Raw genomic sequence first — 16903 nt, 5'->3', positions numbered from 1 at the left:
TTGGTGGAATCTCTGATCCCACCGATGTGAACCAGGGATTTAACTGGCTTGCTGGCCCCACCGTGCGTTCCCCATGGCTGCAGTGGAAAATTCCAGCCATTGGGACTGGCGAACAAATTTAGCCATGAGCTATTCAGCCTGATTGTGCTTTTGATTTGTTTTGAAGTTTTAATCTTTATGGGAAAATGTTTCTTTCCTTTTTGCAGGTTGCTGGAGAAAGATACGTGTATAAATTTGTCTGTGATCCAGAAGCGCTTTTCTCAATGGCTTTCCCAGATAACCAGAGGCCCGTGCTGAAAACTGATATCGAGCGTCACATCAACGAAGAGGACACTGTCCCTCTCTCCCATTTTGATGAGAACATGGCCTATATACAAGATAGTGGCTGTTGCAATCCCCATCCATACAATGAAGCCTATGTGTACTGATGCAACCACTTTGGGGCAGCCACTCCGTGTTTCCTTTATCTCTATTATTTTCCTCTGTAGACCGTGACCCAGGATTTACTTCATCTCTTCAGCATCCCTGACATCAAGCAGTGGGTCCACGTGTTTCTGTCGCATTAACCCCATGGTCCACCACCAGGGACAGTGCACTTTATGAAAAGACTCATTAGAGTTCTACATGTTTTTTTCAGGGTGGGGTGGGGAGCGGGATGGGGTGGGGGCAGTGGTTTTCATTTTAGCCTTCATGCTTTTTTTTTGATGGCAGGGAGGGATGGGCGGGTTGGGAATTACGGACATTAAATGGTTTGATTGATGCTATCATATGGATTTTTGTTTCATATCAGCTAAAAACTTACTAAGTCAAACTTACAAGAAATCTGCTGATATCAGTAATAAAATAAATTGCATATCTAATATTGCTGTGTTAACACAGCCAGCACTCCTTAAGAATCTATATCTGAGTAGGTACATAGTACTTTTTTGTCAGGGTACACATTAATATACAGTCAAGCATTTTACTGCTGTGTCATATTTGTTAAAAATATATGAATACTAGAATATGCTGAAGCTTCTGCTGCAGTCTCCTTTTCTGTAAATTCTTTTAAACAGGGTTTATTGAAGAAATTTGAAGGATTGCTCTAAGTCCAGGTAGTATTTCAGGACAATGAATAGACGACTTGAAACATTTACTGCTTAGGATGTAGCTTATGCTGTAGTTATACTATAAGCAACTGTACGCTTTAGGAATTGGTAAAAGATTATCCACCTACAGCTTGTGAAAGAAGATTTTTCTGTGAAAGACTTTGAGATCAATGCAAACCTGTCCAATGTAACCTGTCCATGGTAACATTTTATTTGCACCCACATCAGCTTTCAAATCCAGGCACTGAAGTAGCCCAGACATGATACCCATGACAAGAACACAACCTTCACAAACCGGACAATTTACTTTTTGATAGTTCTTAGAACACATGAGTTACGCTGAACAGTGTTAGCATGTGGGCATTCATATCTATTGTCTCAACATATATAAACCCATTTATGTTAAACAGGTTAACAGCTAGACAAAGTACTTTGATATGAACACATTAAACTTTCCTACTCTAATGTAATTCAGAATACTTACAAGGTTGTTCTCAATAGGTAACCATGCTAGTCGAAAGCTTCCTCAAAATCAGATGACCTTTCATCAATTCAAAACCATCGCTCATATTTGTGACTGCATTTTTTTAATTACAATATTTCTCTATAGCAATTGGAGGACTGTAGTTAAAAGTCACACTGGTGGTATATTTAGACTGCAGAACTTGTGCAAGTGAAAGGACAGCGCGTATGCCGAATTTGACAGAATTTGCACTCTTGTCATTTCTGACAAAGTTACAGATATACATAGGATTAATGTCTGTTCCTGCTCTAACCACTGGGTATGTAAGATGTTTTTCTTCGCTTTGCTGAAGCTTAGAGTTTTCTTCAGTCAGTAATGTATACCAGTGCTAAGTATGGCTGTGAGAAGATACCTGCGTTTGTCCCTTCTCATAAGAAAGCTGACTAATTTAGGAGCCTAAATATCTTTATTTTTAAGATATAAAGAACATGTGTATCATTAAACATTTGTTACACCTCTATATCCTATCAGAATAATGAATAGGCTTCTGTGGAAACTGAAACTAAGAGATTTATGCGGCTTTAATCCCTGATTACTGTTATTTGAAAATGTGCTCTGGACTTTTGAAAAAATACTTAAAATCTATGATTTGTCCGGATGAATAAGTCTTTGATTTGAATATTATCAAGTCCTCTGTGTATTAGACAGTTACTCTGGAGTAAACAATTATCAAATGCACAAAAAACTTAAGAACTTCACTATAGCAAATGAATATGCAATAATCAGGGGTAATAAAAAGGGAAAAGAATAGGCTATGAATAACATACCTTTAAAACTTCAAGTTTGTTCCTATCTAGTTCACCAGTAAACAATTATATTTTTCTTGTTTAGCTCAGTTTTTATCTTCACTTCACCCTAGTCCATCATTCTCCTGGGTTAAGAGGACAGAAGAATGGTTACTTCACTGGGACCTCATTGTTCAGTATAATCTGGGATGACCGTTCGATTTTTGATTTGTGAATTCCTATAACCCTTATCACCAAGCAGCTTCTAATAATCAATACAACCTGTTTATACATGGAAACTCAAACCGAAATAGGCAGCAGGGCCATCAGCATCTGTAAAGAGAAACAGTAACGTTTTGGCTGGAGATCATTCACCACTGCCCAAATGCTGAAAGCAGTCTGGAATAATGGCTTTTGCCTGAACAATACAACAATGCAGATTTGGAATGTGCACCTCACAGGAATACTGCTTGGTTATCGTCATTTAGTTTCTTTTGGACAGTCGGTTTAAAATAATCACGCATCATACACCACAGAAAGGGGCTATTTGCATTCATCATGTCTATGCTGCTTTTTTGAAAGCTCCACTCTCCTCCTGCTCTTCTCCTGCAGCCTTGAACATTTTTCATTTCCAAGTATATATCCAATTCCCTTTTGAAAATTACTATTGAGTAATTTGGCAAGAGGTAGAGTGTGAGCATAAATCTTGCATGAAGTGATAACATGCATTGCTGAAAGTATACCTAAGTCTAAAATAAAAACACGTCCTTATTACTCATCTCCTTTCTGCTGGGGGAAAGCTTTCATACAATCACAGTAAATCATATTGCAATCCCGTTTTGGGATTGAGCGATGTTAATTTATAGCTGGAAACAAATCCTAAAGTGAAATAGCACTAATTTGGTGTTGTAATTGACAGAGCACTTGCATCCATGCTTGTCATATATAAAATATATATACAAGGGTCAATGGTCAACTTTAATCTGAATTTTCATGATGTGACTTTGGGATGTTAATGAATGGACAGAGCTTGCTCTTTCTCATTCTCTTCCTGAATTGTATTCCTTGTCGTTCGCATCAAGTGCAATCATGCCTGGTTCACATGGAACAAGTACTGAGAGAGTTTGGATTCGGATGACTAATCCTAGTTATTTCCCTGTCTTTCTGTAGTATTTTCAGGGGCCCTCTTTTATTTTTTTTCCACACAAAGCTTGTGGCAGAGTTTTCCAGCAATGTGAATTTTATTTCAGGGTTGGATGTATTATGGAATCCAGTACAAAGCGGCAGCCTGTTTCAGAATGGTTTACAGAAAATTAGTTGTGTTTCTGAATGCGATGGTAAATGTGCATTGTTGGGATTGTGTATTGAGCATGTTCATACACACTGGGTTGAAATTTACATTATCTATGTCTGACCACACCCCTCTCTCCACTACATGTTTCACCGCCCACCTTGACCTGTCCACCCATCCCCCCCCTTTCTGGGGCCTGCCAGCCAGACCCCGGCGATACTTCCCACCGTCCCCTCTTCCCCACCCTCCCCTAAATGACCGCACTGCCCCCAGCAAATCACCTCAATATCTGGCTCCTGCAATGAAATGCATTGGGAACTGGATACAGTCCTGACTGGCCACTGACTGTCACATTGCTGAACCACCTGAGCGAGGGCAGTCATCCTTGACAATTAGACAGTTGGGGGGGGGGGGGGGGGGGGGTGGAATCCACCCACTGCCTGATCTAGGTGTGTATTATTCAGAGGATAGATACAAAACATTGGTGTTCCTCACCTTGCTAAAAACAGCAAAATAATATGAGTTCTGGAAAGAATGATAGATTCTATTCAGTTTTACTGCACGAAAGCAACGGAACCTAACAGATCAGAAACCTCCCAGGTTTGATCTATGGTCTTATCGAGTTTTCTGCTGTCAGCCAGTAGTGTTGGTGCTGTTACGGTCATGTGGGCACCAGCTGAGGTGAAGATCGGATTAGGTTGGGCGGCATGGAGTACAGTGGTTAGTACTGTTGCTTCACAGCTCCAGGGTCCCAGGTTTGATTCCCGGTTTTTGTCACTGTCTGTGCGGAGTCTGCACATTCTCCCCGTGTCTGCGTGGGTTTCCTCCAGGTGCTCCGGTTTCATCCCACAAGTCCTGAAAGACATGCTGTAAGGTGAATTGGACATTCTGAATTCTCCCTCTGTGTACCCGAACAGGCGCCGGAGTGTGGCGACTGAAGGATTTTCACAGTAACTTAATTGCAGTGTTAATGTAAGCCTACTTGTGACAATAAAGATTGTTAGGTTGTGATAACTGCCAAAGTCGAATTGCTTGTTGACTTGTGGACCTAGAAATTACTCTGCTCACATGAAGCAAGGGCTCCTTGGAGCAATGGAAGTGGGTCTTCAAGTCAGCTTATAGTCAGCACATTCTATTTTTCAGATGGGACTGTTTACGGGTCTGGTCAGCACACCTAAAAAAAGACTCATGAATATAACAGTGGGGCCAACATATGCACAGAGTGAACACAGGTCACCAGACTTGCTAAATTGGTATATTTTACACCCAATGCACATCGACCTCCACCCCGTGCTATCTACACACACCTGAAGATTCTTCTCACTTAGTTGCTTTTATCCTAAGCTGCCAATTAGATTTCTCATAATTCATAGCAGGGTCAAATATTATAAAATACCTTTTCCCCTAAAGCCCCAAACATTCACCAAAAATTCCTAAAACTAATAATGGAAATTTCAGCAACGTCCTGACAATGAAACTTTTACGACATTTATTTGTACAAGTTTTGAATCCTTTTATGTGTCAAAAAGCATTTTTTTTTCTTGTTGCAACATTTTAAGGCACAGATTTCATGTTCAGTAATAACCTGAATACATTACAGCATTGAGCTGAAAATCTTTCCCTATTGTCACACAACATGTCGAGGTGCCATCACATCATCTCCAGGTTTGAGCCAGGTGAACCAGGTATTGTGTTGAGGAGTCCTCGAAACAAGATGGAGGCAAAAGCAAATTACTGCATCTGCCTGAAGATGGCCATCTGGAAATCTAATGTAGCAAAAAAAAGAGACAATATTGAGGGACATCTGTAAATGATGGACAGTATTTTTTCTGCTGTTTCTGAGAAATTTTCTAAATTTTTGTAATTTTGTATTTATCATGTATGTTTTGGTTTTATATGGCCACAAAGTAGCATTTGGATTAATAATGTATATTTCATTGTTTAATTTCCTCAGCTAAGGCTTAGCAATTTGAAGGGTTCATGGATTTCTTGTATTGCTTTATGATTTTTTTGCTTTATGAAGAAAAATGTAATGGCATAATAAACTCTGTTCAATTCCTAAGGAACTCAGATATGTAGTTTGAAACAAAACATTCTGGCAATGTCCCCTTTGTTTTTCCTTTTGGTTCAGTTATTATTTTCTACATTGAACACAACCATCATGGAGTTATCCTGAAATACCTTTACTTGGTTTCATTTAAGTCTATTTTATTCCCGATCAGGAATGTCAATGTTAGAACAACTTTTACTGCATATGCAATCATTTTGTGTCACCAGAACATTATTTCAGCCATCAGTATGCAAGAAAACATGCACGACAGACTTATGCACACATTTGAAAGTTAAATATTTTAAGATGTGTAGCGCTAATTAACTTATATAGGATAGATGTATGATGGAGATGTAATCAGTAGCTGACATATATAATATGAATTAGTGACCAACTTCTGGAACATTGCCCATTGTCCCCACCTCTGAGCCTCCACATCAGAAACCAGGCCTTAATTAAATCAGGAATTAACTTTTCAAGTACAACCCTTGTTGACATTTTTTTAAGACTGATGAATCCAAAAAACCCTTGACCATGTCTCCTGTGCAAGTTTCGGCCTGCTCATCACCTTTGTCTCTTAGCATGTAAACTTAAGAGTCCTCATCATCAAGTTCAAAACCTCTGGTTTCGCTCCACTACATTGGAGAAGCCATTTCCATCAGTATGTCCTAATTAGAACCTCGGCTGCTTTGAATATGGGTTACTGTTCATCACTCAGCTGGTCATCAGAAACTGTTCTGTCAATCACTGTGTTCCATCTCTTTGGAATTATATTTAAACTATATTACCTTATTAACCTTTTCATTCCTTGAAAACGTGCTTGAGCAACTAACTCTCCTTAACTATGATTTTGGCCCTCCCTCTGTAATATTTAACATCACCTGCTCAGCAGACCACTCTCATCCTTCAGAAGTGCCCCCGGGACCCTATATAAATACAAACTGTTGTGTTGCTAAAGTCACTCCTGCCCAAGATGAAGGAGAAATTCCAAGAATACTGTTAATATAACAGCATGCACAGAGCCCAGGGTGCAGAAGTAAAATAAAAATACAAATCACACTTAATGAACTATCACTAGTTTTTTTTAACTTTGCAAACAGGTCCTGTATCTCACAGGATTAGGCCACTCAACTATTGAGCCTGCCCCAATATTCAATTAAATCATGGCTGATCATTTACCTCGATGCAACATTCCCACACTATCTCCATATCCTTTCAATCGAAACCCAAACACTGGATTTACATAGTTTAGACTGAACATCATTTTTAAAAACTCTTACATTTTATATGAAAGACTGAGATTAATTATTGTCAGAAAATTTGCCAAAGTACAATTGGATGAATAGCCTCTTTGTTGCTTTCATAAGGTGCTAGTTCAGGTCAGATTCCAGGATGGCATGAATCATAAACCACCAACTGGTGTTCATTATGGTACATCCACGCATTGAGACTTTGCGGGCGGGATTCTCAGTCTCTGCGACTAAAAGGTGTTGACGCCGGCGCAGAGTTCCATGACAGCAAAACTGGCGGTGCATCTGGACCGATTCTGCTACTGTTAGGCGCCACGTGGAACACAATTGATTCCAATGAGAAACGGTGCCGGATCCACGGGATTCGCGATTGACACTCGGGAGGCTGACAAGCTGCAGCCGCATATAGACACTTCACTCCCCACACACACCATCCCAGCCAACAAGATAGCAGCAAAATTCGTGGCCCCCCTTCACGGGTGCCGAGCTGGAGACCCTCCTGGACATGGTAGCGGAGAAGTGTACCCCGGCCCGGGAAGGAAGCTGCCAGTCGTTCCTGGGCGCAGGTGGCAGAGGTAGTCAGCGCTGTGGGTAACACTGTCCAACTGGACAGCAGTGTCATAAAAAACTACACCACCTCCTCAGGGTGGCCAGGGTGAGGAGGCAACACTGTGCCCCTGGCACCAACCCCCGTCCTTCACACTTGTAACCCTGTCTAACACTGTCGTGTTCTGTTTGCTCCCCCACCCCAGGAGAATGTTGCCGACAACCACCGGGAGCGAGAGAAGACTGGAGGGGGACTGCCGGACCTGTGGCCCCTAACCATGGCAGAGTAGATGGCCCATGACGTGGACGGCAGCCCGGAGGAAAGTGAGGTCGTAGGGGTGGAGTTCGGCCACGGGTGAGGAAGTGAGACCCTGTTGAGTTGTGGTTCCTTCTGACACGTGTGTCAACTCCCACCAACACCACCCCCGCTCCCTCACCCTCACCCCTACTCTACCCTCATCCCGACCCTCACCCCCACACCACCCTCAACTCCATACCACCCCCAGCACCTGCACTCGCCCTCCCTGGCCCGCAATCTAATCATGTGTCTTGTCTTGTGTCTTACAGGACTTGCCGGAGATGATCGGGTCCATCTAGTGTCCTCCGCCCCCAGCCAGTGCCACAGCCGGAGCCCCCCCCCCCCCCCCCCCCCCCACCCCGTGAGCCGAACAGTGAGGCTGAGAGTAGCTCGGACACCCCGGAGCAAGAGTCTGCGGATGACACTGACTTCCCGTCACAGCTGTCTCCGACACCCTCCACCATTCCAGATGCACTCACCTAGGTTGGGCACTTTAGTGAAGAGATTTCTGCGACACTATCTGGTATGCACCACGCAGCTGACCCGGTAAAGCAGGTGGAGGAAGGAACACCCGAGGGGGCGGATGGTCAGAGGTCGGGCCGAGCCCAGGAACTAGCTTCCGTCCAGATGGGTTTCGGGCTTCTGGACCGGACAGTCCCATCAATTGTGGAAATGCAGTCATAGAGCCAGTGGCTACATGAGGGGTTGTCGGTGAGCATCCAGCACCTGAGTCCAACCGCGTGCAGAAGCAGCAGGTGGTGTAGACCCTGCGTGTCACCCATGCCAACACCGCACGGGTGGCATCCGTGGTGGAGGTATTGGGGACGACAGTGTCCAAGGCCTGGGGCATTCTGTACAGGTGCTGGCCGAGGCCCAGGACAGGGTTCCCGCCTCGCAGGCAACCACGTGCCAAAGCCACTTGTCAATCGCAGCAGCGCTCTTGAGCGTGGCCCAGTCAGAGCAGGCCATGGCTGGGAAGGTCAGTGGCATTGCCCAGGCACTGGCCGACGTGGCACAGACACAGAGGGAGGTGCCCAGTCCCAGAGGGAGATGACGCAGGCATTGGCTGATGTGACACAAACCGAGAAGGCGGTGGCGCAGTCAATGAGTGATGTGACGCAGTCCCAGATGGAGATAGTCCACTCCCTGTGCTCCATGGCCGCGAGCTTGCTGACCCTGAACAAGGCCAGAGAGGGACTCCAAGACTGGCAGCACCAGGTGGTGGGGGAGCCTCAAGGGATAGCTCCGCTTGTACCCCCATCCCACGGAGTAGCCCGGAGCCATTGAGCACCCCGAGGAAGGAGGAAGTGATGGGGCCCATGCTGGTGACTCCGCAGGGGTGGTGCCAGAATATCGCAGTACCTCGGACATCCCCCCCTTCTGTCCCTGGTGCATCTGGTGGGCAACAGGCCGAGCAGGGCTGCACCACACCACCTGGGACAGCCGAGCAGCAGCCGGGTCCATCCCGGCTCAGTCATCCTGGAAAATGCCCGCCAAGGGGATGCAGGTTGCATGGTGGAATCACAGCAGGCCACTTCCACTCCTGGTGTACCGCCTAGGGAACCACCAAGACGTAGCATTAGGGCCCATAAGGCCAGAAAGTTGGACACTAGTTACGTTGGCACGGGTGCAGGGTACAGTTTAGTTATGGGGGCTAGGGCATGTATCCGTAAATATCTGTTCACATTAAACACCTGTTCACACTGTTACAATCTGCCTCGGTGCCCTGTCAGATGGATGTGAGGGTGGGCTGGTCTGGATGGCCGGGGGTGGGTGGGGGGAATGGACGGACATTGTGGGTGGCCTGGGCTCCCTTCCCCACCACCATCACACCAAGGATCCGATGGGACCGTGTGATGGCCTGGCCAGCTTGCATGCAGTGATCACTCAGATGGACGGTGGAAAGTGCTGCCGTGAGCACGAGTCAGACGTTGTCAAATGACGCGGAGCACCAGAGCTCATCGCAGAGGAGGTTATCATCATCCTCCATCCCATGGACCAGACCCGCTGTTACTGCCAACCCAGGGCCCACTCCCCATAGTGCGGCAGGTATGTATCATGGAGGGGTTTGCAGGCGTGGGGGTAGCTGAGGGGGGAGGTGTGTGGGGGAACGGTGCAGTGTCTGTGTCCCTGGCCAGTTCCTCCCCCCCTGCCCCCCTTAGCTGGAGGCGATCAGAGCATCCATGTGCATTGGCCCTGGTGCACACATCGTGCGGCCTCCCCTGCCTCCCGTGCCTACTTGGGCTCCATGTCCTGCCTATCCTCCCCTCCTCCGCATCCTCCTCATCGGATGAGGCCTGCCGTTTATCCTCCTCCAGCATGTCGTCCCTCTGCTGCGTGATGTTGTAGAGGATGAAGCAGGCCGCCATGTTGCAGGCAACCCTCTCATCATCATACTGCAGGGCCCCTCCAGAGCAGTTCAGGCACCTGAACCGTAACTTCAGGAGCCCAAAGCACTGCTCGATCAACTCTGGGTTGCTGTATGGGCGTCGTAGTAGCGGATCTCCATATCGGCCTGCGGCCGCAGTGCATAGACCACAGTAGATAATTCCTGTCACCCAGGAGCCAACCTCCCCAGCCGGGGGGAGGTGTCTCAAAACATGTCAGGAATCGTTGAGTGTGCCAGGATGAAGGCGTCGTGCACATTGCCCGGATATCGCCCGCAGACGTTTGTGATGCAAAGCTGATGGTCACATATCAGCTGCACGTTGATCGAATGGAACCCCTTTCAGTTTGTGTAGAGCAGCCTGTCATCTGCAGGTGTTCACAGGGTAGACATGCATCCCGTCGATAACCCCCGGACCCGGGCATGCCATTGATGGCACGAACCTCATTGCTCGGGCCTCATTGCCTGGCACGAACCTCATTGCACGAACCTCATTGCCTGGTGGGCTCGGTCCACAATGAAGTGGATGTATTGAGGGCCTTCGCAATGGCGCAGTGCATTGAAGTCTGTGAGATTGTGGACAGGTCCGCACTCGGCACTTGGGAGGACCCAATGGCGTAAATGTTCAGGGCGACCATCACCTTGATGGCCACCAGGAGCGGGTGCCCTCCCCCATACTCCCGTGGTGCCAGGCAGGTGTGCCATCATCTGGCAGATATGTCGCACTGTCTCCTTGCTCAGCCGGAGTCTTCGACAGCATGCCGGCAGGTCCTCGAATGTTAGGCATTGCCGGAACACACAAAGCCTCATGTGTGCACCTCCTCCTCCTCAGCCAGTTGGGCAGCTGACTCTTCATCCTCGGCGGCTGCCTCCTGTTCCACTCCGTTCCTACAGCTTCCTCCTCCTCGAGCAGCTCCAGCCCGTACAGCCACAGGGCAGCACCCAGGGATGCAGCGACTAGTAGGAAGGCCGCCATTGCTGATTGTATTCCAATATCCATTGTCTGCAGGGGTTGAAAAGACTGCAAGTTAGCATGGTGCATACCTCTGTGCCCAAACAGGTCCAACGGGCTACATGGTGGCCCCGGTTGGCACTGCGGGCTCTGCCCCTGCATGTTACTCCTCCCCCCACCTCTGCACCCCTGCCCTGTCAGTGGCTGGCATCGTGGGGGCCTCTGGCCCTGGTGCCCATCCCTGATGCCAGGGATACCATCGGCTGGTGCTGCCCTTGCCAGTGGTACCCTCAGTGGCCCCGCCTGGTGCCCCCGTAGGGTGGGTTGCGGCGGGTATCAGCCGGTTTGGGGGGTAAGGCGGAGGTTGGGGTGCGGGGGTGGGGGAGGTGGGGGCACCCATACGGCTGGTATCACACTGCAGAATCTGGGGCCAAGGTGGGTGGTCACTGGGGTGCAACAAGATTGCTGCCTTGCAGGCCACGGCAATGGCGGTCTGCGACTATGCACCGCCCCAGTCCTGTGGGGGGGGGGGGGGGGGGGTCACCCTGGCCATTTGCTCTGTTTTCCCATCACCCCTCTCCCTTCTCTGGCTCTGGCAGGACACCGCCCACCCCATCCCAGCCAGTCAAGCCTCTGTGTCCTACCTCCTCTTTCTCTCCCTCATCAGCCACCATGCCGGTTTCATGATTTTTAAAAGCACAAGTGAACCGCGCTGTCGGGAACTCGACTCATCGGAGGCAGAGAATCACGGAGGCCCCGGAGAATACCGGGTCAGGCCCGCAACTTACATACAAACGGTGTTTACTGTATGTGGGTTCCGGATCGCATTGGCGCCGCTGTCGAAATGATGGAAAAATGCGATTTGGCGTCAAATCGGCGCCCGCTGCGACTAGACATCGGAACCTATTCTCAGCCCAATCGTGTTTCGCGATTTCGGCATCAGCCAATGGAGAATCCTGCCGCATGTGTTTTCTGGATTTGAATCCAGACTCCAGAGTGGTAAAAGTTGCGGGGAAGATAATGCAGCCAAAGTTTGGAGTGCCTTGCAGGTGCAGAGCTTTGTGATTTACTGCTGATTAATTTAATGGGGAAAAATCATGGACTACATATTCACAGTGTGCTCTCAGGAAGCTTCAGTACACACCGGGCGTGTGCAATCAACCTTTGTGTGCCAACCCACTGGGCTTCAACTCCCCATGTCGACGTGTTAAATATTTAAAAAACTTACTCCATTTTATTTTTGCACAGAAGAGGTCATGTTGACTTTATGCAATTGTGGAAGTCAATGGAAATAACACGGGAGCGATATAAAACAGCTACCAATTGGCTATTACCCATTTTACACTACTGTATGACACCATGTCAAAATGATCCCAAATGAAAATTTGTTCTGCTATTTTCTTAATTTAACGCAAAAGCTATTCTCATGCCTCTACATGGAAAAATTCTAAGTCTTGGGCTGTGTACAAATCCATATATTTTTCTACTCTCACTAAAGCTCACAAAGTACTCTTTCAGGGAGACACATCAACTGGAGCAGTTGGCAGCCCAAGCAGCTAAAAAAACTTGGTTAGAAATGTTGCATTGGTCAATAAAATACTGTAATAATGAGCATAATAACTTTCCATTGTACTAAATTCATTTATTGGCAGTAATGGCTGTACCTCATTATTGTCAATTATTTGTAAATGGGGCAATCCTTTTTTCAGATATACACATTAGTTAACTTAGGATCACGTGTACTCTGTTGTGTCAGAGATACATGGAAATACCTAATTCATTGCAATTATAATTTGTCAAGTAGAAATGAAGAGTGACTCGATATCAGGCTCAGCAAGTTGTCAGCAGGGCAGCTTCCAAATCTTTTATATTTCTGCTATCAGTCCATTTCTGGCAGTTGTTGAAGAAAATGTTTTAAATTTCAAGGAATGAAGAAAGAAAAAACTTACAAAGTTTACCTCTTGGAGCTTTGGAATTCAGTTGTCAAAGTCTTCAGTCACAAACATTGCAGTTTTGGAGAACTGCAATAAATCAATTGTAGATTGCATTTGTGAATGTCAAACTAGATTGAAGAAAAATAGATTTTCTGCATTGCTTGCTCTTTGTTGAAACCTCCCTTCATGATTGAGACTGCTCAGTAGCACAGTGGTTAGCAATGTTGCTTCACAACTCCAGGGTCCCAGGTTTGATTCCTGGCTTGGGTCACTGTCGGTGCGGAATCTGCACGCCCTCCCTGTGTCTGTATGGGTTTCCTCCAGGTGCTCCCACACGTCCCGAACGTTAGGTGAATTGGACATTCTAAATTCTCCCTCAGTGTACCCAAACGGGTGCCGGAATGTGGCGACTAGGGGCTTTTCACAGTAACTTCACTGCCGTGTTAATATAACCAAAGAGAAAATGCTGGAAAATCTCAGCACGCCTGGCAGCATCTGTAGGGAGAGAAAAGAGCTAACTTTGTCAAAGCAGTAATTTGCTTTTATCCAGTGTTAATGGAAGCCTACTTGTGACAATAATAAAGATTATATTATATTATATTAAATCAAATTCAGAAATAAACCATGTAAAATTAAATATAGTAAAGAAGACTGTCATACGAAATGTAACACTACAATCAAGCTGCTCACGTTATTGGTCCTGAAAAGCATCCTGCCAACATTTTAGTTCAGCTGTTTAACATTGCTTGATGTTCATGTTCTTTGTGAAATACCTAAAGCCACTATAAAATGAAATAAATGAGTGATATCACCATTAAGACACATAAGAGAAATGTGTATATAATGGTAATAATGCATACTACTTAAAGGTGTCAGCTGTGGCTCAGATGTAGCACTCTAGTCTGAGTCAAAAGGTTGTAATCTCAAGTCCTGCTAGAATCATAGAATTCTTACACTGCAGAAGTAAGCCATTCGGTCCATCGAGTCTGCAACGACACTCGGAAAGAGCACCCTACCTGGTGCATTTCCCGCCCTATCCCTGTAACCCCATTGCCCCACCTAGCATACACACGTTTGGATACTAAGGGACAATTTAGCGTGGCTAATCCACCTAACCTCACACCTTTGGACTGTGGGAGGAAACTGGAGCACCCGGAAGAAACGCACGCAGACACGGGGAGAAAGTGCAAACTCCACACAGTCACCGAGGCCAGAATTGAACCATGTCCCTGGCACTGTGAGGTAGCAGTGCTAACCACTGTGCCACCATGCCACCCCGGCCACAGTAGGAGGTGAACATACAATTCATGGCTGACTCTTCAGTGCAGATCTGATGGAGTGCTGCATTGTCAGAGGTGCTGTTATTTGGATAAGATGCCCTGTTAGGTGGACACAGAAGATCTCACTGCACCATTTTGATGGAGAGTAGGAGAGCCATCTGCAGTGTCCTGAATTTATCCCTCAATGTACTTCACAGAACTAGATTGGTAATGATCATACTGCTGTTTGTAGGAGCTAGCTTTGCGCAAGTTGGCTGGCTCATTACAACAGTGATTACATTTCAAAAAGCACTTGATTGACTGTAAAAAAAGACTTTGTGATGTCTGATAGTCATGAAAGGCACTATATAAGTGCAAGTCGTTAATTGAAACAATATGCTGGAAATGCTCAGCAGCATCTGTGGAGGAACTGAGCTAATGGGCTGTATTCTAAGCTCCTGACGCACTGGGAACAGGGCTGGCAGATGCAGTAGTGCATGGGTAACCTGGAAGTAAGTGCCACGTGTCTATCTGTGGCTTTTTTACACCACCACTGCAGTATATTATTTCCTGATTAATTAGCTTGAGTGGATATGATGACAATCCACATGAGTAGATTTCAACTTCAGTTTTTAAAGCGAAAATGGCAAGCATGAAATTTGCTGGATTCTAGATTTGCAAGCAGAGTAAAATGAATCGACAGAATGGAATACACACATTCAAAAGCTATGCTCATTTTAGTGACACCTCCCTGCTGATGGGTCAAAGAAGTCCTTTGGTGAAACCAAGAAGGCCTGGCTGGGGGTTACCCATGAAATCAGCAACAGGAATTCTCTTGGATTCAATGATTGAAAGCAGTTTAATGACATAAGTAGGGCAGGAAAGGTGGGATTTGTGGCACAATCGATGACATCTCGATGTGTGCATCATTCCAACCCTCTCACTCTGCCATGTCAAGCCTACTCAAGCACATCACTCTTAATAACAAACTACTATGTAGGTACACCCATCCCATTCTGTCAATGTAATCATCGGCCCATCCACCACTGATAATCAGCCTTATCTATAGGCATCACAATCATTGTTAACAAATGTCCATCCATTCATTCAACATAGCCTATTCCTCTCACTCATAGGTCTGTTCCTTCTCTTAGTGGAGTCTTGGCATTCTTGGCCATCAGAGATGGATAGATCGGAGGTCCCAGCTACCTGGTGACAGAATTAAATGTCAGGTAGCCAGAGAGCACACATTAATCCTGTTGACTTAATGTCAGCAGCAAGTGAACTATGATCATGTGAAATGATCACTCATTCTTACCTTGAGACAGTTCTAAGTCATGTCTTTAATCTCCAGCAGGGCACCAGGCATCCTGCAAATGGTGGTGCAGGAGGGTGATGATAACTCCTTAGAGTAGGTCACTCACTCTGAGGATGCAGCGTCATAGAGCTCAGGTGTAGATGTTAAAGATGTTAAAGCTTTGAAGAGGATCCTCTTGGACCAGCAGCAAAGAATGTGCTATGTACTCGCAGGTGTTCCACCCGCATTGTGCACACTTGCAGAGATTGAAGGAGTCTGTCTCCGGCATGAATGACATAGTGTCACGGGTTTTAGAATGATTATTCGTCCATGGAAAGCATGGATGAGCAAATGCCATTTATACCCCATTGATCTGCAGTGAAATGTTCTCCAGATCAGGATAATTACAGTGGGAAACATAGAAGTGGGAACTTGGCTCAAAGTGTTCCATTTCACACTTGTTTCCCATCTGTCATGTTCTTAGAATGAAATAAAAAGCACCAATGCTCATAAATGAATGGCTGAACACATTGCGAGTTCATTTATTGAGACTTGGCACATGGGAACATTTGCACAGAGGTATAAAGCTTAAAGACATCAGAACTGCAGAATTGTGTGCGTCTGTGCTCTGCTAAAAGCAAAAGTGAAACTAAAGCTGGATCATGTGACATCCTTACTTTCTAATGATGTTATACTGCATTCCCTTAAAAACATATTATAACATCCCTCTTTCTTTTCAAATATACTTTCAAAGATGTATGACTATTTACAAGACATGTTCATGTTTATTTATCATTACCTAAGTGTGTAGGACTGATGAATCTATGAGTCTCTAAAGCGTAAAAATAATCTGCTGGTATGCCCAGATTTTGTAAAGATTACCTTGTCTGGTGGTGCCTTTACTTGCTTACAGAGATCTGTGGGATTGTCATTCTTGGATGGTGTTCCTGGTTTCATTGGTCATCTTGCCAAAGATGTAATAGGACCCTAAGATGCTTGAGGAGCTGAATGGATCTGACTTATCCTCAGTTACACCTATCTGTTGCACTTTTGTGTGCAATGAATTCAATGGACCTCTGAACAGATCCCTGTCACCTTGACTGGTTGTCACATATCTTCTGTGGGATCCTGAATGCCAACGTGCTGTCCCAGTTGTAAACTTGGCATTTTTATCGGGCACATTGGTAATTTTCCCTTGCAGTTTTAAAAGTTGCTCTCCAGTTTCTGAGCGAGTAGAATGGGTAAGAATAAGTAAATCGGTATGCACTGGTCTGCTAAACATGATGGGATAGTTACACTTGAAG

The 16903-nt window shown here is 45.8% G+C and overlaps 1 protein-coding gene across 1 annotated transcript in view; it reads left to right on the top strand.

Annotated features, from left to right (window-relative positions):
* The window catches only part of LOC140406659 (ETS translocation variant 1), a 52811-nt gene extending 47118 nt beyond the window's left edge, over positions 1-5693 (top strand). Inside the window, exon 4 of the mRNA XM_072494663.1 lies at positions 207-5693. Within this exon, the coding sequence (XP_072350764.1) occupies positions 207-428 (222 nt within the window). The 3' untranslated portion in view covers positions 429-5693. The remainder of the gene's footprint in view (positions 1-206) is intronic.
* The last annotated feature ends 11210 nt before the right edge of the window (positions 5694-16903 follow it).

The sequence above is a fragment of the Scyliorhinus torazame genome, unplaced genomic scaffold (genome assembly GCF_047496885.1).
Source record: "Scyliorhinus torazame isolate Kashiwa2021f unplaced genomic scaffold, sScyTor2.1 scaffold_778, whole genome shotgun sequence".
NCBI lineage: Eukaryota > Metazoa > Chordata > Chondrichthyes > Carcharhiniformes > Scyliorhinidae > Scyliorhinus > Scyliorhinus torazame.
The sequence above is the reverse complement of the archived record's forward strand: the minus strand, read 5'-3'. Positions and strand labels throughout refer to the sequence as shown.